The sequence below is a fragment of the Dendrobates tinctorius genome, unplaced genomic scaffold (genome assembly GCF_039654945.1).
Source record: "Dendrobates tinctorius isolate UK_male_01 unplaced genomic scaffold, ASM3965494v1 ptg000060l, whole genome shotgun sequence".
Classification (NCBI taxonomy): domain Eukaryota; kingdom Metazoa; phylum Chordata; class Amphibia; order Anura; family Dendrobatidae; genus Dendrobates; species Dendrobates tinctorius.
The window spans coordinates 8675859-8697395 of record NW_027361728.1 but is presented as its reverse complement, the minus strand read 5'-3'; the positions used below and the strand labels follow the sequence as shown (position 1 = coordinate 8697395).

At 44.1% G+C, this 21537-nt stretch overlaps 1 protein-coding gene across 1 annotated transcript in view; it reads left to right on the top strand.

Annotated features, from left to right (window-relative positions):
• Positions 1-21537, top strand: part of ATP13A4 (ATPase 13A4) — a 176116-nt gene that overhangs the window by 139250 nt on the left and 15329 nt on the right. Inside the window, exons 26-29 of the mRNA XM_073578661.1 lie at positions 510-684; positions 8880-9046; positions 10113-10201; positions 10891-10971. Of these exons, the coding sequence (XP_073434762.1) occupies positions 510-684; positions 8880-9046; positions 10113-10201; positions 10891-10971 (512 nt within the window). The remainder of the gene's footprint in view (positions 1-509; positions 685-8879; positions 9047-10112; positions 10202-10890; positions 10972-21537) is intronic.

The window sequence follows — 21537 nt, the reverse complement described above, 5'->3', positions numbered from 1 at the left end:
ATGAAATACCTCATGATGATTTTTGTTTGGATATATTTACTGAAGTGACCATTGCCTTATTTATTTAGGATTATGGGTATAATGCCACTGTAGCCGGCAGACTCCAAGTCTGTTATTTGGCCGACAACTGCCATTGCAAACATCAGGACCACACAATCAAGATCTCAGCGTGCCAATGAATTTAAAGAGGAAGCCCCCACACTCTGTTAACCATGTAGATGCCATAGTCACTATTGACAGCAGCATTTAAGGGGTTAAACGGCCATAGTCAGTTACAACAAAGATTGAGGGTGAAGCAGCAATTTGTCAGCTATAGTGTACAGCTGACCGCTACAGTATTGTCACCCGTCGGGGGATGCTAGTCTCTTATATGGCAGGTCAAAAGGGTTAAATAAACAACATGCGTCTCAATCATTTTATAGATGTTTCATTTTTTTTAAGGTGTTTTTTATTTGTTGCCATTTATTCATGCGTCATACTTGACATCACACATTTTATTTTTTTTCCAGTGAGTTTGAATCATGCCCATCCAAAATTGTCTCCCTATAGACCACCAGCCCAACTGATATCACCTCCACTGTTACTCTCAGTAATATTTAACATTATCCTCACACTCATTTTACAAATATGTGGATTTGTGATTGTGCAAAAGCAGATGTGGTACAGTTCAAGTAACATCTATAGGTAAGAAAAGGATACTATAATAATTTCCGAAATCTTATCTAAAAGCAAAGAGTTGTGTTCACAATGTAGTAAGTTGTTTTTCAATTAATACCTACCAATTTATTCTCCTAGAGGTGCCCATATTCCTTAGTTAGCTGTTTGGCCAACAGCTATTCCTTCGCATTCTTAAAATATACATCAGTGCTCACCTAATATTCACATGCTGTCCATTGGGAAGATTGAGGAAGGCCCGGTTCACATGTCGGAGTACGAATCTTCATTCACAGTCTGGCATGCGGTCTCCTAATGCCAAACTTGACAGCCTTCCACCTCAAAACATGAATATTGCCTTGGCCAGAGCTAGACTTGTCCAGAGATTGTTTATCTGCCCGCAGAACAAGTGGATGAGACAATTATATTTAAACCACCTTATCATTACAGTATAATGGGAGAGATTTAAGAGGCCATCATATATAATAAATGGTTAGTTCTATCCCACATAAATTTCAGCAGGTACAGCCGACTATTATCCATTGTGTATGGGAGCTTTAAAGAGATATTCCTATCTCCCAGATCCTGTCCCTCTATGTAGTAGTTATAATAATAATATTAGCTAATATCTCCAATTAGAAATGTAGTATAGTTCTTCTGATTATCGTTTACCACATGTGAGGGCATTGCAGTATTTAAGGCATCCATGGTTACGACTAGTGATGAGCGAACCCAAACAGTAAAGTTGGGGGTCTTTATCAAACACTTACTGTTTGGACACTGACCCTGAACACGGACTTCTCTAGGAAGTCTGTTTCACTGATCAGGTTTGGCATCTCGAACATCGGGTGTTTCCCACGCTGTCATTTGCATGTCAGCGTGAGAAACACCCCAGTCGCTCTGATCAATGGTAATAATAATAATGTTATTTCTTTAGCACCAACGTGTTCCGCAGCACTTTACATTTTAGAGGGGACTTGTACAGACAAAAGACATTAAAGCATAACAATAATCACATAAATCAACAGATACCAAGAGGAATGAGGTCCCTGCTCGCAAGCTTACAGTCTGAGGAAATAGGGGAGACACGAAAGGTGGATGGTAACAATTGCTTTCAGTGTTCTGACAGCCATACTGTAAGAAATCAGGTGTTTATGTAATGCTGGAAGAACCGGTTATCAGCCAGAATATGTAAAAGTACAGACACAGAGGGCTATTAAATGCATAAAGTGTGTGAGAACATGATACGAGGAACCTGGTTATGGTAAAAATTTTGAATGGGCAACACAGAGATAGTTAGATTAATGTGTTGAGGCGGTAGGCTAGTCTGAAGAAATGTTTTTTTAGGGCACACTTAAAACTGTGAGCATTAGGGATTAAACGAATTATCCTGGGTAGTACATTCCAAAAAATTGGCACAGCACATGCAAAGTCTTGGAGATGAGCTTGGGAGGTTCTGATTATTGAGGATGTTAACCTCAGGTCATTAGTAGAATGGAGGCACCGGTAGGGTGGTAGACTGAGACGAGGGAGGAGATGTAGGGTGATGCTGAACCGTGGAGTGCCTTGTGGGTGAGAGTGATAAGTTTATATTGAATTCTGGAGTGGATGGGTAACCAGTGCAATGACTGGCACAAGGTGGATGCATCGGCTTAACGGTTCGTGAGGAATATGATTCTGGCTGCAGCATTCATACAGATTGGAGAGGGGAGAGTTTGGTTAAGAGGGAGACCGATTAGTATGGAGTTACAGTAGTCCAGACGAGAATGAATAAGAGCAATAGTAAGAGATTTTTCAGAGTCAAAAGTAAGAAAACGTCAAATTCTAGAAATGTTTTTGAGGTGCAGATAACAAGAGCGAGCCAGTGAACAGATGTGGGGGGTGAATGAAAGTTCTGAATCAAGTATAACCCCAAGACAGTGGGCATTTTACTGGGGAGTAATGGTATAAACACCCACGGAAATGGCAATGTCGTGCATAGGTAGGTTAGTAGAGGGAGGAAACACAAGGAGTTCAGTTTTTGACAGGTTCAGTTTCAGATAGAGAGAGGACATGATGTTGGAGACAGCGGTAAGACAATAATGTTTTGTAATTATGCAGGCATGATGTCAGGAGTAGAGGTGTCATCAGCATAGAGATGGTACTGGAAACAAAATCTACTGATTGTGTGTCCAATAAGGGCAGTATACAAGTTGTAGTGCAGCGAGCTTGGGTCAGTGTGACAGACGGTCACCACAGGAAAAGTTCCAAAAACAAAAGCCTCTTTAATATTCAGAGTACTCGCAAAGTAGAAGCACCAAAAGGAAATCCGGAGGATTGCAGCCGGGAAACAAGACTGTCCATAAATGTACGGTTGCTCAGGGCAACTGCACCACTGTATCATGCAGCGGGGTGCCAGGAGTTTGCTCTGCTTGGCCTTGTGTTTCCTCACACAGATGGAGCCTTTTATAGAGCCCACTGCTCCAGAGGTTGCAAACTACAAAACTGACACCCCCACCCTTCCTGCAGGGCTTTTTTTTCTAATTTCCAATCTGTGGCCATGGGGCCACTTGTAAGATCTGGCGTGGAGGAAACAGACCGGCCACACTACCTTCCTACAGTCCGTTTCAAAAATAAAAGCCCATACCGGGTTTTCCTGAACAAATCCTTGGCCACATAACCTGAACAGGTTCACGCTTACTTTTATTCTGTCTTGTGCCTCACAGACATCCTGCTGTGACCACAAGGCACTCTAGCAGATCTAATGCTCTTCTGAGTGCATCCTGGGGGCCACATAGCGACCCTTGCAAATAACACCAGTTGCTGCCTCACAATAAGGGGAGGATGAGAGGAGGAGGAGCCAGCAAAAGATACAGTGAAGGAGTGGTCAGAGAGGTAGGGGAAGAACTAGGATAGAGCGGTGTCCTTGAGGTCAGTGGAGCAGAGCATAGTGTGGAGGAGCTGATGATCCACAGTGTCGAATGCTGCAGAGAGATCCAGGAGAATTAGCATGGAGTGGTGACCATTAGATTTAGCTGTTAGTAGATTATTAGAGACTTTAGTGAGGACAGCTTCAGTAGAGTGTAAAGAGTGGAAGCCGGACTGAAGAGGGTCGAAAAGAGAATTATTTGAGAGATAGCGGTTAAGATGGGAGTGGACCAAGTGTTCCAGGAGTTTGGAGATGAAGGGAAGATTAGAGACAGGTCAATAGTTAGCAGCACAGTTTTGGTCGAGGGATGGTTTTTTAAGTAATGGATGTATAAATGAGGAGGGAAAGATACCGGAAGAGAGAGAGAAGTTGAATATTTTTGTTAGGTGAGTGGTGACAGCAGGGGAAATGGCTTGGAGGAGATGTGACAGAATAGGGTCACTGGTGCAAGTAGTAGGGCGAGAAGATGCAAGGAGCCTGATTACTTCTTCTGTGACTGATTTAAAGTCAGGATCGGGAGGAAATTTCCTGTTGGATTTGTTCAATTTTTTCTTTGAAATAATTGGCCAGATCGTCAGCACGTAGATCCGTGGTTGGGGCCTGCACTCTTGGGTTGAGTAGGGAATGAAAAGTATCAAAGAGACGTTTAGGATTATTAAGGTGATGAGGATGTTGAAATAGGTTTGTTTGGAGAGGTGAAGGGCAGTGTTGTATGTTTTAATCAAAAACTTATAATGGATAAAATCTTTGGGCAGATTGGATTTTCTCCACAGACGTTCGGCGCACCTGGAGCACCGCTGTAGGAAGCGTGTTTGCAGCGTGCGCCAGGGTTGTCGCTGTCTGTGTTGAGTTGTTCTATGCATAGGAGGTGTCGCTTTATCCAGGGCACTTTGCAGTGTTTCATTATAATTCTTCAGTGCAGAGTCAGGCCATGAGAGGGAGGAGATTGGAGCCAATGATGACAGAAAATTCTTCATAAGTTTCTGGGTGTTAATGGCCTGTATATTTCTATAAGTGTGGAAAGTGGGGATTTCCTGGGCAGGATGACAGTTATTGACAGAGAATGAAAGAAGGTTGTGGTCAGAGAGCAGGAGAGGGGTGTTGGTAAAATCATACACTAAGCAAAGTCGGGAGAAGACCCAGTCGAGGGAATTTCCGTCTTCATGCATAGGAGAGTTAGTAAGCTGCGAAAGGCCATAGGATGAGGTTAGAAATAAAAGGTGAGTAGCAGATGGGGAGAGGGGAAAAGCAATGGGGATGTTAACATCTCCCATGGTAAGGGTGGGGATGTCACAGGAGAGAAAATGTGGAAGCCAGGTGGCAAAGTGATCCAGGAACTGATGGGAGGGCCCGGAGGACGATACACAACCACCACTCGAATGGAGAGGGGGATGTAGAGTCATTTGGGTGATAGGAGCAGACCAACACGTACACCTGCTCTGTTGTCTGATCTTGGGGTATGAGAGAAGTGTGGTCCACCATTTCAAAGAGCAGCAGCAGTGGTGGTGTCTGACTGCTGGATCCAGGGTTCAGTACTAGCCAGAAGGTTAAGAGAATCAGAAAGGAAGAAGTCATGGATGAAGGAGAGTTTATTACATACTGAGTGAGAATTCCAAAGGGCACAATTAAAAGAGACAGAAGGCATGCAGGGAATACTAAGGAGATTTGAGGAGCTTCTGAATGTAGCAGTTGAGGGGTTTGACTTACTATAACATGAAGGGCTTAGGAGAGATACTGGTATCTCCTGCGACTAGGAGAAGGAGGATCTAGAAAGAATGAGCAGATGGTTAAGTGATTTGTGAGTGTCTCTTGTGTTGAATCGTGGGACTGAATGGATCTGTGCAATTTAGCAATATGAAAAGAGTGTACGTACTGTACATGGAGAGGAAAGGACAGAGGGGCTGATAAAGATGGAATGTAAAGAGTTAGTGCAAGGACAGTGGATGTGAGTGAATTTAGCAGCCAGGATATAAAGTATACAATGCATATGGTGACTATTTGTTGCAATCCAAATGTACTGGGAATAGATTTCTTGAAATATCTTACCTGTCTCCTGCTCTGTTTAACTGCCATGTTTAATGGCAAGGCACTTTGAAAAAATGTACTTAAAATAAAATGCCTCCCCAAAGCTATTCTGAATACATAGGAGGTTTAGTCTTAGGTCAATCACTAATTTACTCATTAGCAATCAATATAAGTTAAGACAACAGGAGACAATAAATGTAGAGACAAATAAACAAGTTTGAAGGCTAACATGGATCATAAACCTCTTTGAGAAAGTGACATGACCTTATAACTTAAGGGACAAGCACAGTATGATGAATGAACTATATACCATTAAATATGCTTGTTGAGATGGAATTGGAATGACAGGAGACATGCAGGATATATGCAGCAGATGAATGAACTATATACGATTAAATATGCTTGCTGAAATGGAATTCAAATGACAGGAGACATGCGGGATATATGCAGCAGATGAATGAACTATATACCATTAAATATGCTTGCTGAGATGGAATTGAAATACAGGAGACATGCAGGATATATGCAGCAGATGAATGAACTATATACCATTAAATTATTACCGCTGGTCAGAGGGCTGCGTGAGCCAGCAGCTGTTTCCTGCCGGTCACAGAGGCGTTGGCTGATGTGAGCCTATGACTGCTGTCGCTGATAACAGCGAGAGTAGGCACCAATGATGGGAGTATTTGCAACGCCCGCTAGTGCCGGGGGACTCGGTCTGGGCCTTAGTCAGTTATTCAGGGGTTTTATCACGGCACTGGTGACCCGGTCCGTGGCTCTGGGCATGCAATCAAATAAAGATGGGGAAGTTAGTTGAAATAAAGTCGTGACGCCACCCGTGGTATTCGGCAAAAAGGAGATAGCCGGCGCTGCTTAAGGAGGCCGCTGGGGCTGTTCGTGATGCAGCAGAGTTGAAACAGCTCTCCACGGGTAGAGCTATGCTCCCAGGGCAATGATAGTGTTAAAAGATGTTTGTCGGGGTTGTAGTTCAGGGCAGATGATGCAGTAAATAATCTGAGGACACAGCGAAGTGCAGTTTTCACACTTTAACTCACAGTTCTTCCAGTTACAATCCCCAGCCGGGGTGCTGTGTCCTCCGGGTTGGTGGTCCAGCCAGCTCTCAGGTAGTTTCGGGTCCACTGTACCAGCACCCCCCTTCTTATGTTCCTTTCCTGGCTGTCTCTCTGCACTGGCTCCCACCTTTTCTGCCCTGCGCCTTCACACACAGTGTCCCAAGCCAGCAGCCTCGGATCCTGTTGGGAGATGTTCTCTTAGTCCCCTTGATCCTATCTGGCTGCCTTTTCAGTGAATGTGTATGGAGTTGGCTGTAGCACATACAGTCGCTACAGCCTCCGGTTTGCTAGCTGAGTCCTTAGTTTCTCCACTAGTCTGGGGCCGATCCCCTACTGTGACCTTGTGCCTCCACCCGACTACAGTCGGTGTGGATTCGTGCGCCACAGGTGGATTCCTCACTTCCCCTGCCCCTAGGACCCCTTCTTTCTCTCCTCCTTTCTCTCACGCTGCGCTAGTCTATGGACGTGCTCCTCTCTCCTTCAGTCCCCAGCACCAACTGCCTATCTACCTCCAACTGATTCCTGTTTGCATTACAACTCCCTCTGACTCCTCCCCTTCTCTACTTCCTCCACGCACACCCTCTACCTAGTTCCTCCTTGGCCTAGAGGGATCTGGTGTTCGATGCTAGTGAGTGGGTACTGGGTAGTGTCCCCCCCTTACCCAAAAGTTGGGTACCACACCTTTGGCTGAGGTGCAGTACCTCTGTGGCGACTGGACCCTCAGGGGTGCCACATATTCATCAGCTGGCGCTATGAATTTATAATAATAAAAAAATGACGTGGGGTCTGTTCTATTTTTGATAACTAGCAAGGCAAAACACAGCTGCAAGCTGCAACCCTCAGCTGCCAGCTTTATTATGGCTGGTTATCAAGAATAAAGGGGTCCCCATGCCGTTTTTTTAAAATATTTAAATATATAATTTTTTAAAAACCGAGTGGGGTCCCCCACTTTTTTGACAACCAGCCAAGCTAAATCAAACAGCTGGGGCTGGTATTCTCAGGATGGTAAGGGGCCATGCATATTGATGCCCCTCCAGCCTGAAATTAGCAGCCTGCAACCACCCCAGAAAAGGCGCATCTATTGTGTGCGCCAATTTTGACGCTTTACCCATCTCTTCCCACTTGCGCTGTAGCTGTGGCAAGAGGGGTTAATTTTTGTGTGGTTGATGTCTGCTGATTGGTGTCCTGGTTCAGGTTCTGATGCTGTTCTGGTACCCGAACCAAACCTTTTATAAAATGTTCATCAGAAACAGCTGAACCTCAAGATCCAGGGGTTCATCCATCACTAGTTACGACCACTAGCAACTTACTGTCACTATATGAGTGGTCATAACCATGGATACCTAAGCTACTGCAATGTTAGCACATTGGTTAAGCGACATAGAAATCAGAAGAACTATACCTCATTTCTAATTGGAGTTATTGCTAATATTATTGCTATACTACATATTGGGATAGAATCTTGATGATGGGAAAACCCCTTTAAGTATGTATATGACCTGTTCAAAGAAAACTATGGCTAATTTTCACTAAAGCCAAGCCTAAATATAAACATCCTGTTGAAATTTTAGGTGTCATATTAATAATGTAGACATTGGGGAGGTGATCCTTTGTTCTCTTGAAACAAAAGTTGTTTTAAAAAGTTTAAAAAAATCCACCATCTGCAACAAGTGGAGTGACGTATTAAAACATGACTTGTATTGCGACATTAAAACAAGGGACAATCAAAATGGCATATAGCACAAAAAAGGGTGAAGAATCGGGAACACAAATCTACGCGTTTCGAGCTTATACACTCTTTGTCCTTCTTGTGCTATATGCCTTTTTAATTGTTTTAATGTCGCAATAAAAGTCATGTTTTAATAAATCAATCCACTTGTTGTGGATGCTGGATTTTTTTTCACCTTCTTTAAACAACTTGTGTTTCAACAGAACTAAGGGTAATCTCCACCAATGTCACTTGTTGTGGATAATGGATTTTTTTTTTTTGTCTCTATTACCGTTGTTGCCCAGAAGTTGGTCTGGACTCTCCATGCACCGCACCCATATTGAGATCACTTCTACATTTAGTGAGCTGATATATTTTTTCTCCTCTTCCTCGCCTTGTTTTATTTTTTCAATGTTTAAGAAGTATCTGGGATGTCTTTCTATGCATATATTTTTTAATACCATTTCATTTGCGATAAAAAATAAAAGTACCAATTTTTTGTCTACCACAGTGCATGCTGGCCTGCGAATGGAAGTTACTTCAATGAGACCTCAGACAAGACAGAGTACCAGAGTTATGAAAACACAACTGTTTGGTTGTTGGCAACTTTGAACTGTTTAATTGTTGCTTTTGTATTCTCTAAAGGGAGACCGTTCAGGCGACCTATTTATACCAATTGTAAGTAACAATTTTTATTTAGGTGAACTTATAATAGAATTTATAAGACTGCATACAATTAATTAAACTGAAGATCACATGGCAGTGCTTTTCAAATTGTGATCACCGGTGAGGCGCATCCTAGTTGTTGGTGAGGTACAGCTGGGGAGGCAGTTCATACGCCGCACTATCCTTTTTATGGCTGTAGCAGTCTCTGGTTTAGCAATGTAACAGAGTTGTTTTGAGTCATTTTAAAATTGAGAGTTTTTTAGTTTTACTATGGCAGTCCACTGCAGATTAAAGCCCAGATATCGTTTTGGTCTGTTTGATGAAACAGCAGAAGACATTTTTAGAAACTCTGGTATACAATACACTATAATAGTTATGAGTACTTTTATTTCCACACTTTTGTAGTGGGAGTATTGATAGTACCAGGTGTAGGTGGATCTCACTGGTAAATTTTTTGTTGAAAAATGTCCCCAAAAAATATTTGCCTTCCAGGGTCTAATCTACCACCTGTCCTGTTGATAGTGTAATCACTCATCACAACACTATTTGTCTGTATTTAGAGGAAGCCACAAATGGGAGATTCTTGTTATCTCATTTATCTCATAATATTCATATAATGAAAAATGGTTAAATGGTTCTTGTTTGGAGTTAGATAGATCAAATTGACTGTGATCTGTATCTAACATTCACTACAAGTCTTACGATAAAGTTTTCTAGAAAAAATTCTGCGTTATAGTCATCAGAAAGACATCCCTGCTGCACACCATTAGCTCAGTGATGCTTGCTATGTATGCCTGAAACACTTTCAATAAATAGTCTGACATATAAACTCTATCATCTAATCCTTATTATTGTTTTTCTTAAAAGGATTCTCCTGTAGGCCTCTAGGAAGTCACTCTTTTGCATGGATCTTCCACTGTGAACTTCCCTGCAGAAATTTTCCCACAGCAAATCTGTAATCTTTGAACATACCCCAAATGGGAATAAAGCTGGGTTTTGAATCCTTGCGTGGAATGTAATTTAATTGATTAGAAAATAATTGATGGTGATGTAGTATTCTTTTTCTCTTTTTTTCCAGATATTTTTGTTATTGTGATTTTAGTCCAGTTTGCAGTGTGTCTTTTTCTACTATTTGCAAATATTTCTAATTTATATAGAGCTATGGAAGTAAGTACTATTATTGCAACTCTATAAATCTCTTGTAAGGCCACATCTAAAATATAGGATCCAGTTTTGGGCTCCGCATTTCAAAAAGGATGTTGGGAAATTGAAGTCCGTTTAAAGGCAGACAGCTAGATTATTACAAGGGATGGAAGGCCTCTCGTATGATGAGAGGTTGGAAAAGTTGGACTTCTTTACCTTCTAATTGAGATCTCTCCTGAGGCATCTTTTTTCTATGTATAAACACATGTGTGGTCAATAAAAAATAGACCGGGGGCAATCATTACGTCTGGAGGGAAGGTGATTCCAGCAGCTAAATAGGAAAGGCTTCTTTACAGTTAGAGCAGTGAGACTGTGGCATGCCCAACCATAAGAGGTAGTAACGGCAGACACTGTAACAGCATTTAAAAAAGGGGCTGGATGCTTTTCTCCCAACAAATAGCATTGTGGGTTATAAATAATCTAGTTCTAGAGAATGTAGAGAAAGGTCGGTGGTGGAGAAAGGTTGAACTTGATTCTTCCATGTCTTATTTTCAACCTATGTAATGAAAATATTTCAATTCTAAGATTTCCTGTTCATTTCTTGCTTCCTGCTTTGTGTCAGGGTCACCTGCAGTTACATTCTTTAGTTGCTTACGTTTCATTGTAATCTATTTGTGATGAATGGAATGTAATGTTTTTTCCTTTTCTTGCAGCTTGTATGTACCCCCCTCCTGTGGAGAGGTTCTATAATAATTATGCTGCTTATTATATTAGCACTTTCATATGTTTCTGAGGTAAGTAACAAGCTAAGCCATGGCCTAACTGTGAAATGTTATCACTTGAAAGATTAATATGCAGTTTTGGCATCTTAACGTTTGACAAAGCAAATCTACAAATATTCAGATAGTTAAAAAAGAAATGTCTGCTGTTTTTTTAAATAAATGTCAAGGAGCGCATTGGATAGATCACGCAGATCCCACTGCTGTCACCAATTTGTCAGGGTTAACTGCAGGAGGAATCTCGCATGTCCCAGTGCTGCCACCAGTTTGTCAGGGGACACAACTCTGCTGTCTCTAATCGTTAGGACAATTACACAATCAACTGAAGACAGATGGACAATGCCGCTGCTGTTTCCACTACTAAGCCGGTTATTGGGGAAATCACAGTGAGCGTAGTATATGCACCTCCAATTCCAATGTATAGGTACATGTGGAAATATGTATGTGCGCATATTATATATATTGTAGGGATGTGACTCGCTCAGGTGCAGCGGGAGACAATCATGAGGCAGGTTCTTCCCAAAGTTCATGAGGTTTATTTGCTCCATAAACCATAAATCAGTGTATCACCAAAATAGCCTCTAGCTTAGGCACAAAAGAACATAAACGTCCGTGGCTTCAGACTCGGACCGAGAGTCTCAGCACATGCTGGGAGGCGTAGTCCTCCCCATATACAACCTCTGCAGTGTCCCGCCTGGACACATGGAAGTCTGTCCACACTCTGACAGACTCCCTCACACTCTCTCACATGTGCCAAACACCTCAATTACATAGCCCTGTAACCACACCCACAGGTGATCACATGGCTATGACATCACTAAAGGTTGTATAGACACACACAGGCTTCCCTGACACAGTGTAACAGAAAGATCAGCAGTACCTCTGCTGATCAATACACCCTGGAGCCTGCATCCCAAGGCCACCCACCTTGAGACCCATAATGGTCATTTAGGACCCTGCTCCTGTTACCACACTGAATGTGCCTGTACACCCGTCCTGGGACACCCACACAGCGCCCCCTAGCTGACATAGTGGTAACTACACCACATACCTCCCCCCTCTGTTCAAACTTGTGGGGTTGAACACATGACATCACCCAGGGATCTTGAGACCTGGCACCCATGTCACCTTGCCCTACCAGTCGGGAGGACCATCTCCGTCTGTTTCGGTAGTCATACTGCATATTTACGTTAGGCCTCCCCTGCCCCCAGCGGTCAGTATCTCGGCCTTGGGCTTTGGCCTTCCCGTCAACGTCCGTCAGTGTGACCAGACACTCTTTAGTCTCCACCTGTCTGCAGTGTGCTTCATCACGCGACCTTTCTCTCACTGGCTGGCTCTCCCAGTTCGCACGGTCATGAGTCCCACGTCCAGCTGGGCCAACTGGCTGGTCTGAGTCTGACCCTCTGTCGCTATGTTCACCACCGAGTCTCATGCCTATGTTACTAAGATTAGAACGGCCACTTGCGGACTCTCGACGTTCTTGCCTTCGACTACCTGTCCTTTCATTCCTTGGAGGATCCCTTCGGGTCCTTACACCTTGGGTTGGAGGGGGACGCCACCTGACGTTCTCTATCTGCTCATTCATCTGCAGTCGATCCTGTCTTAGCTGCTCAATCTCCTTCAGGTACGCTACCCGATATTCCAGGAGCATGCGAAGCTTCCCAATGCTTTCCACCGAACCAACCACAATGACAGGAACCATGTCATCTTCAATAACGACTTGGATTTCACCAGCAGGTGGGATCCTCACTCTCTTCACACAGGATCGATTCACCATCTCCTGCATCACCTTTCCAAGTCTGCCAACGACTTTCCCCACCAGATTTCTGGGTACCGGAATTATGTCTTCCACAAAGCCCAGCCGACTTTGTGTTTCCCTTGCAAGCTCCAGACGTCGAGCAGCTTTCCTATTACGCTCCACGAGCATCTGTTTCGTGTGGAGACATTGTAGGTGCATCTCCTTCAGGACAGCCACCCTTCTCTCTGTGTCTTCCGTTTCTGCCAGTATCACCAACTGGTCTGTTTCTGGTGCCCAGCTCACACTATAGGCCTTTACTGCCTTTTTAAAGGTCTCATGCACACCTTCGCTGGCACACGCTTCTCGCACGTCTTCGGGTACCTCCATCACGCACTTGAAGGTCATGGACTTGCTCTCATCCTGGACAGATGGCTCTGGGTTCCCCACGGACACTTCCCTCAAGGTATCTGCCAAGACCGGGTGACTGTCTTGTGCAGCTCTTGGCTCACCATCTTCCTGAGATTTACAGTCTTCAGGACCCTTTTCCAAGATGGGCTTTGGCAGTTCTGCCTTGCTATCAGTCGGGCAAGGCCGCTGTACTTCTTCGCCCCTCCACTTCTCCTGCAGAAGACCTTTTACTACTCCACTGAGTTCTTGCAGAACTTTATCTTTCTCCTCTGCCAGGTAGCGACGCTCATCCTCTCTCCTGAGAATCTCCTGTTGATGCTTCTCTTGGGCCTCTCTGAGCACCTCCATATCTTCCAACAGGGTCTTGTTCATGGTTTTACATGCTGACAGGTGACCTCTGAGCTCAGAGACTTCCTTCTCCAGCTCATCCACTCTGTGCTCAGCTGCTTGCCTTAGGACTCTTTCCCGTTCGACATGTTCTGTTACAGTCTCCTTTATCAGCTGTATCTCACGATCTAGTTCTCTTTTGTCCATCACGTGTCGCACCACTACCTCTTTAATTATATCGTTAAAGGGTACCACTGGGTCAGTCACCCCAGTCGAGTGAACCCTCCAGTTACCGTCCAGCACCAATGTGTCTAGTCCAGTAGTCTCATCTCCCAGCCCACCATCTGTCTTATCACGAGACGTCAGGTCCGTCAGTTGGGCAGATGTACTTCTTCCTCTGGTCAGTTCTACCTCTGACCTGTCCATGTCAGGAGCCGTCACTGTCTCAGTGTCTGCTTGTCCCACAGTCGAAGCATCTCCATCGTCAGACCAAACGTCATCAAACAAAAGAAAGTCCCGGCCCCTCTCCCAGGCATAGACTAAGTCCCGTGGTATTCCTCTACCTTGGCACTCACCACCTTTGGTCCCCTCAAACACTACTGTGTCTACTGCGTAGTTCACCGTGACCCCGTGTTTACAGCAAACCCTGACGTTTTTCTCGGCCAGAGAGAAAACGAGAGGCGTTCCTGTCAGAGTCACCTGACTCTCTGAGTCCAGCTGACCAAAGGCTCCTTCCCGGTGCAGCATCACTGTACACATCTGTGGCCCGTCATTACTACCCGGAAAGGATATTCCACATTCTGAAAAAGACCTGCACATACACTGCGGTACTCCAGACATATCTACTGAGTCACCCAGTGTTGTCACTTCTTCACACTTGGCCCCTTTCTGGACCACCACCCCACTTTGGGTTGCCACCCCAATTTGGGTCACCGCCCCCTTTTGGAACTCCACCCCTTTTTGGGTCACCACTCCAACTTGGGTCACCGCCCCCTTTTGGGACTCCACCCCTTTTTGGGTTACCACTCCAATTTGGGTCACCGCCCCCTTTTGGGTCACCGCCCCCTTTTGGGTCACCGCCCCTTTTGGGATTTCCCCATGTCCATCCTGCAGAACCTCTTAGGCCACAGTTCACACAGTACAGTTTGTCTTTTAACGATACCACACAAGTCTTTGCTGGCACCACCACAGCTCCTGCTGTCACTGATCACCGGCACCTCCGGCTGCTGTTCACACACATACACAGCGGCTGGTGTCACTGCAGCTCCTGCTGCGCCATCTTCGTGGACCCGCCGATCCACCGGAAGCCGCTTGTCACCTTCGTAACCCCGCCGGGTTACTGGAAGCCGCTTGTCACCCTCAAAGATAAAAAAGCCACAAAAGTGCACCCATAGGGCCTTACCAGTGCAGGTATAATGGGTTATGCAGCAATAATACAGGGTACTCACCCTTAATAGTTGTGTAAAGCCACAACTACTGTATCCGCTTAGTCACATGCCATAAAGCTGCAGCAGGATGGCGTAGACAGACAGCGTCTGCTACCAATGCTCCCAGGGCAGATCCCTTAAAGAAAACACCAGGTCCCTGTGCTGCGAGACCTTCATGACCCCACTGAGCCACAGCAAGCACCTTCAGGTTTTGCAGAGGAAAAGAAAAAAAAAAGAAAAAAAAAAACACATGCACAGTCTCTCACATGTCCTGTTCGTGTGCCACTCAGGACGTACCGTCTCCACCTGAGACCGTCCAACACACAGGGCACACCGGGTGCTATTCAGGGAGCCGACCCTCATCCCAGGGTCTCCCAACACACCAGCCTCACCAGGTCCAGGGGCTCAGCGGGTGTTCTTCAGGACATCCGTCTCCGCCTGAGACTGCCGAACACACGCCTCACCAGGTCCAAGGTCATATCACGTGTTCCAGGGATCCGATTCCTCTCCCAGAACCTCCCAACACTGACCCTCCAGGACCTTGCTCACTGAACCCTCCAGGAACACAGTCTCTCACTGACCCAGGTCAGTGCAACATAGACTCCTGTCTGTTACCTGTGTCGGCCACACAGTTTCCTGGACGCCTCTTCTCCTCAGAGGTATCCCACAAATATTAATACAGTCACTTTCTCTGACCTCGGTCAGTATTACTCACGGTTGTCAGACCGTCTGCTCTCCTGGCTCAGAATCGCCAGCACTGCCACACGTGCTTCTGGGAATCGCTGCCCGCAGTCTGTCACCAATTGTAGGGATGTGACTCGCTCAGGTGCAGCGGGAGACAATCATGAGGCAGGTTCTTCCCAAAGTTCATGAGGTTTATTTGCTCCATAAACCATAAATCAGCGTATCACCAAAATAGCCTCTAGCTTAGGCACAAAAGAACATAAACGTCCGTGGCTTCAGACTCGGACCGAGAGTCTCAGCACATGCTGGGAGGCGTAGTCCTCCCCATATACAACCTCTGTAGTGTCCCGCCTGGACACATGGAAGTCTGTCCACACTCTGACAGACTCCCTCACACTCTCTCACATGTGCCAAACACCTCAATTACATAGTCCTGTAACCACACCCACAGGTGATCACATGGTTATGACATCACTAAAGGTTGTATAGACACACACAGGCTTCCCTGACACAGTGTAACAGAAAGATCAGCAGTACCTCTGCTGATCAATACACCCTGGAGTCTGCATCCCAAGGCCACCCACCTTGAGACCCATAATGGTCATTTAGGACCCTGCTCCTGTTACCACACTGAATGTGCCTGTACACCCGTCCTGGGACACCCACACAGCGCCCCCTAGCTGACATAGTGGTAACTACACCACAATATATATATATATATATATATATATATATATATATAAATATCCTGATAAGATATCAGCTCCACAATAACAAAAGGAACTACTAGCTGCCACCACCAATAACTTACACAGGCCGATTGCACACCTGTTAAAGGTAGCCTATGGCTTCAGGGTTGCGGTTTACAGGGCAAAGGGAACAGAGTTATTACATTTTATATACACTGCTCAAAAAAATAAAGGGAACTCTTAAACAACAGAATATAACTCCAAGTGAATCAAACTTCCATGAAATAAAACTGTCCACTTAGGAAGCAACACTGATTGACAATCAATTTCACATGCTGTTGTGCAAATGGAATAGACAACAGATGGAAATTATTGGCGATTATCAAGACACCCTCAATAAAGGAGTGGTTCTGCAGGTGGGGACCACAGACCACATCTCAGTACCAATGCTTTCTGGCTGTTTTGGTCACTTTTAAATGTTGGTTGTGCTTTCACACTCATGGTAGCATGAGATGGACTCTACAACCCACACAAGTGGCTCCGGTAGTGCAGCTTACCCAGGATGGCACATCAATGCGGGCTGAGGCAAGAAAGTTTGCTGTGTCTGTCAGCGTAGTGTCCAGAGGCTGGAGGCTCTACGAGGAGACAGGCCAGTACACCAGGAGACATGAAGGGGCCATAGCAGGGCAACAACCCAGCAGCAGGACCGCTACCTGAATTTTTGTGCAAGGAGGAAAAGGAGGAGCACTGCTAGAGCCTTGCAAAATGATCTCCAGCAGGCCACAAATATGCATGTCTGCACATGTTATGTCACTTTTCCGGGGATATCTCTATGGATTTTATTTTTTTTATACAACCTACAAAAGATACTTGGAGTATATTTGCTCAATAAGTATAAAGTTTATTAAATAAACATAAAATGTAACAATGACAACAATAATTACATTAAAATATGAAGGTTGAATCAAGGATTTACCACAGTATCGTCTCTAATGGTATGCAGGCGAAATAGATTATATTTAAGTACAGTACATTGGGCGCATAAAATTAGATGTAATTCGCATTACAAAATAACAATATTCTTAAACAATCCAATTAAGTCATATAGTATTAATGTCAGAAGATGATAAAGTGCAATTGTGCAGAAAATATCTAAGTGTATGACAAAGATATAGGTATTTAGAGGAATGCTACAGCTGATCCAGTTTAAACTTGTCAAAAAACTTTTAGTATAATACCAATAAAGTCACATACAAGAGAACATCATATGTTTAGTATGCTCATAAAATAATTATGCTTCAGGGACCAGGGAGCGAAAGAAGGCCTTGTTTGGTGCACTTTTCGCTTGAGCTTTGTCAAAAAACAAGGTGCCAACCAAAATACAAGTCCGCCTCTGTATAGTGTTCAAAATTAATGACCGCCGGGTATTGTGCGCATGTGTGTCACCATGTGACACTACAGTGCAAACTTCAGTTCTGGCATTCATATCATGCGCATGTCATGGAGAAATCTCCTTCTGACGTCACAGACATGCGCACTCATATGTTGACGCCGTCAAGGAAAATCAGCGCTACAGTCTGTGACACGCATGCGCTGCTCAGCGACGATTTGTATGAAGCTCTGCTGCAAACAGAATAAAGTTGCCCAAACATATTTTACTAAATTCAATTATCAACAATCAATCTATTTATATAATTGCCTTGTAATGTTTTCATTTCCTGTTCTGTCCAGATGTCACCATATCCCAGAATTCCAAGCGGAGGAGGTTCACCTACCGCCATATTGGGACACCCAAGTGATGGGTGTCTTAATATGGAAACTGCTGCTGGTACTAACCTATTGCGCGGTACCACCAGCAGAACACCGTCGCACCACACACACTCTATACGCCGTACGCACCACACACACACACTCTATGCGCCGTATACACCACTCACACTCACACACACTCACACACTCAGACACACTCACATTCACGCTCAGACTCACACACTCAGACTCACACATGCTCACACACTCACAGTCAAACTCATACACACACACTCACATTCACACTCACACACTCAGACTCACACTTACACTCACACACACAGTCACACTCACAGTCACACACACACTCACATTCACACACTCACTCACACTCGCACACTCACTCACACACTCACCCACTAACGCAACCTCTTGCGCGGTACCACCAGTGGAACAACGTCGCACTGCGCCTGCACGCAGGCACAGTGAATGACTCAGCTGATCCCGGTGGCAGATGCGTGACATGTCTACAGGCAGAGGAAGCTGGTCACATTGAAGTGGTTTTCCCACAAGCAAAAGTTAATTTTAAAAATTGTATGTGTCTGACCATGTAATGTCAGTATTGTCTTTTTCTTCCTCCCCTGCCCAGGAGCTGTGGTATGTTCTGTACATGGTCAGACACAGGGGTGAGAGAGACAGAGCACTGGGGGGAGAAAGCTCAAACAGAACAGCACATGAGGGGAGGACACAGCACAGGAAGGAGAGAGACAGCAGACAAGGGGATAGCACATGGGGTAGACAGGTCAAAGAAGAGAACACAGATGGGAGAAGTCAGCACATGGGGAAAGAGAGAGTGGATAAGTGAGTGAGCACATGGGGGGAGAGATTCTGAATGCTGCAAAGCCTGCCCCCACCGTGACATTACCGCCCTTCTGATGCGATAGTATCGGGCCTCCATCTAGTTAATATATAAATGGTAAGTATATCAATTGATTTTTTTATCATTTATGCAATGAAACAAAAGAAAAATAGAAAGAATTAATTAAATGGATGTGAGGAGGATAGCACACATCTGCAAGGAATTTTAAGTGTCGAAAGACCCCCTCCATAAACAAGTGAATATGTTAAAAAGGATAATCATAGTTAAGCTTTCATAAAAAAATACAAACAAGTAAGAAGTGCTACACGTGGAAGGGGAGGAGAGACATGAATCCCATTCAACTAACCTATTCCTAAAGGTGACACACAAACGTACATATAAATTTGTGAAATAATAACATTCTAATTACTATAATTTCTTAATCATTGCACACAATTTTAATGGATTATACTATGATGCAATGTTCACAAATGTTCTGAATAGTTCCTTCCATGCTAGACATTACTTCAAAGAAATGTTTTGAGGCAGAATTCTGTTGGGGAACCATTTCAGTTGGGATGTAATAAGACCATCCCCATATAAAACTAAAATAAGTAAAACTAAAAAGAGATATACATAAAAAAATAGGTACAAGATAATGATAAGTTGAGCATATTTAAACAATGACAAGAAAGGAGCAAAACTCAGCTTTTCATTGAGTCCTATGGGAGACACGGTGCCTAGGGTGACGTTCCACCAGCACTCCATATGTGCCAGTGAACGTTTCAAATAACCTCCTCTAATGCCGCAGTGAAGGCGATCAATACCTTGGATCTACAAAAATTTAGGATCACAACCGTGAAAAACCTAAAAATGTCTTGGCAAGGTTTTCAGTGTGGAGATGTCTTGCACTTTCTGAGCATTAATTATATCTCGCATGTGTTCTCTAGTAGTCAATCCGATATAAATCTTTGAACAAGGGAATGTCTAAAAAGATATAACATGTTTGCTGCTGCACGAAACATAACGTACAATGTCAAATTTTCTCTTCCCTTCTGCAGATTCAAAGCTTGTACTACTGATAATTTTTACAAACAAAGCAGTCGCCACATGGATAACATCGCCATTTAGATTTTTTATTATCAGTATTTAATGGATTGTGTGTTTTTCCCACATAGTGGCTATCCACTAGTAGATCTCTCAGATTTATACCCTTTTTAGCTGTAAATAAAGGAATGTCAGGTAGATGGACAGCTAGAGTGGAAACTGTCATTAGTATGGAAGACTGTTTTTGGATAATTTTCCAGACTTTATTGTGCTGATTGTTATATGTGGAAATAAATCTCATTTTAGTATTAGAATCAGTCCGACTTTCATAGTTGAACAGTAGTGTTTGTCTCGAGGTGTTTTTAGCTCTTGTATATTAGTTTTAGTAATACGAATGCTATACTCTCTAGATCTAAATCTGTTCTTAAGGTCTTTTGCTTGCTGTTCAAATCTCCCATTGGTAGAGCATCCTGAGACACTGTCCAACTGGAATGACCTTGATGGTATGATGAGTATGAAAGGACGATGCATGTAACTGGAAAGGCAGAGAAGGTGACGGCACACCAGAAGTAAAATCCGAAAACCTTTATTGAGGCATGTCAAGCCATAGTTAAAAACATCAGGTCTAGTGGTGCTGCAGGAAAGAGCGGGAAGCGGCGACACTGAAGCGCTGAGGAGAACGGGCTGACAGAGGAATGTGAGAAGGCGGGAAATAGCAGCTGACGTCGCAGCTTAAAGAAAGAAGCAGGAAGGAGGCAGAACAAGAGGCGGGGAAAGCGGTGAGAACGCGGCAGTCTGGAAAAGAGCGCCGCTGAAGAAGACTGGGAAGCCATTAACCCTGCAGAGGAAGCGGTGAAGCAGGGAAAGCTGCTAGAAGATTTGAGGAAGCGGTGAGTGGAGAGGAGAGTCTAGATAGTAGGAAAAGCAAAAGATGCTAATTTAACCATGAACAATAGCCCTGCTGGGGCTGTGGGTCGCAAAAGAGCTTAAAATTTCTGCGTTGCAGGAGCTAAGTGTTAAAGTCTGTCTTTACTCTGTGGGGAGGGTGTCCGCTAACAAAGGGGATTGGGGAGCCCTGAATAATAATCTCAAAAGAGAAGCGGTGGAAGGAATTGGAATAAAAGGGTGCCTGGAGATCGTGCATTCTACTTACATAAATTATTACTGGGGTCAAGTGTGTGCAGGCTTATATAGCAGGTGGAAGGTTATTCATTAAACGGCAGCACATAAACTGGTGCTTTGACTTTATATTGTTGTGGCCCCTCTGATAGCAGGTGGAAGGATATTCATTAAACGGCAGCACATAAACTGGTGCTTTGACTTGATATTGTTGTGGCCCCCCCTGCATGTTTATTGAGGACTGGAACTTTAACTTACACCCATAAAACCCACCGTGACGTGGAGTGCTCCACTTGATAGCGCCTAGAACATTGTATATCATATTTGTGGGACACTTATTGTTTAAGATATACTTATCTATTGCTTAGTTTTCTATACTAGTTTTATTAGAAGTTTATAGAATATCTCTTGATTTTCACATAATACCTGCGCTGTCTGCATCTACATATTGCCTATAAATTTACAATTATAGTGTTGAGACCCTGCTGCACAAAACCTGGTGTCTGCACTGAGTAAAAAAAAGGGGGTGTAGAT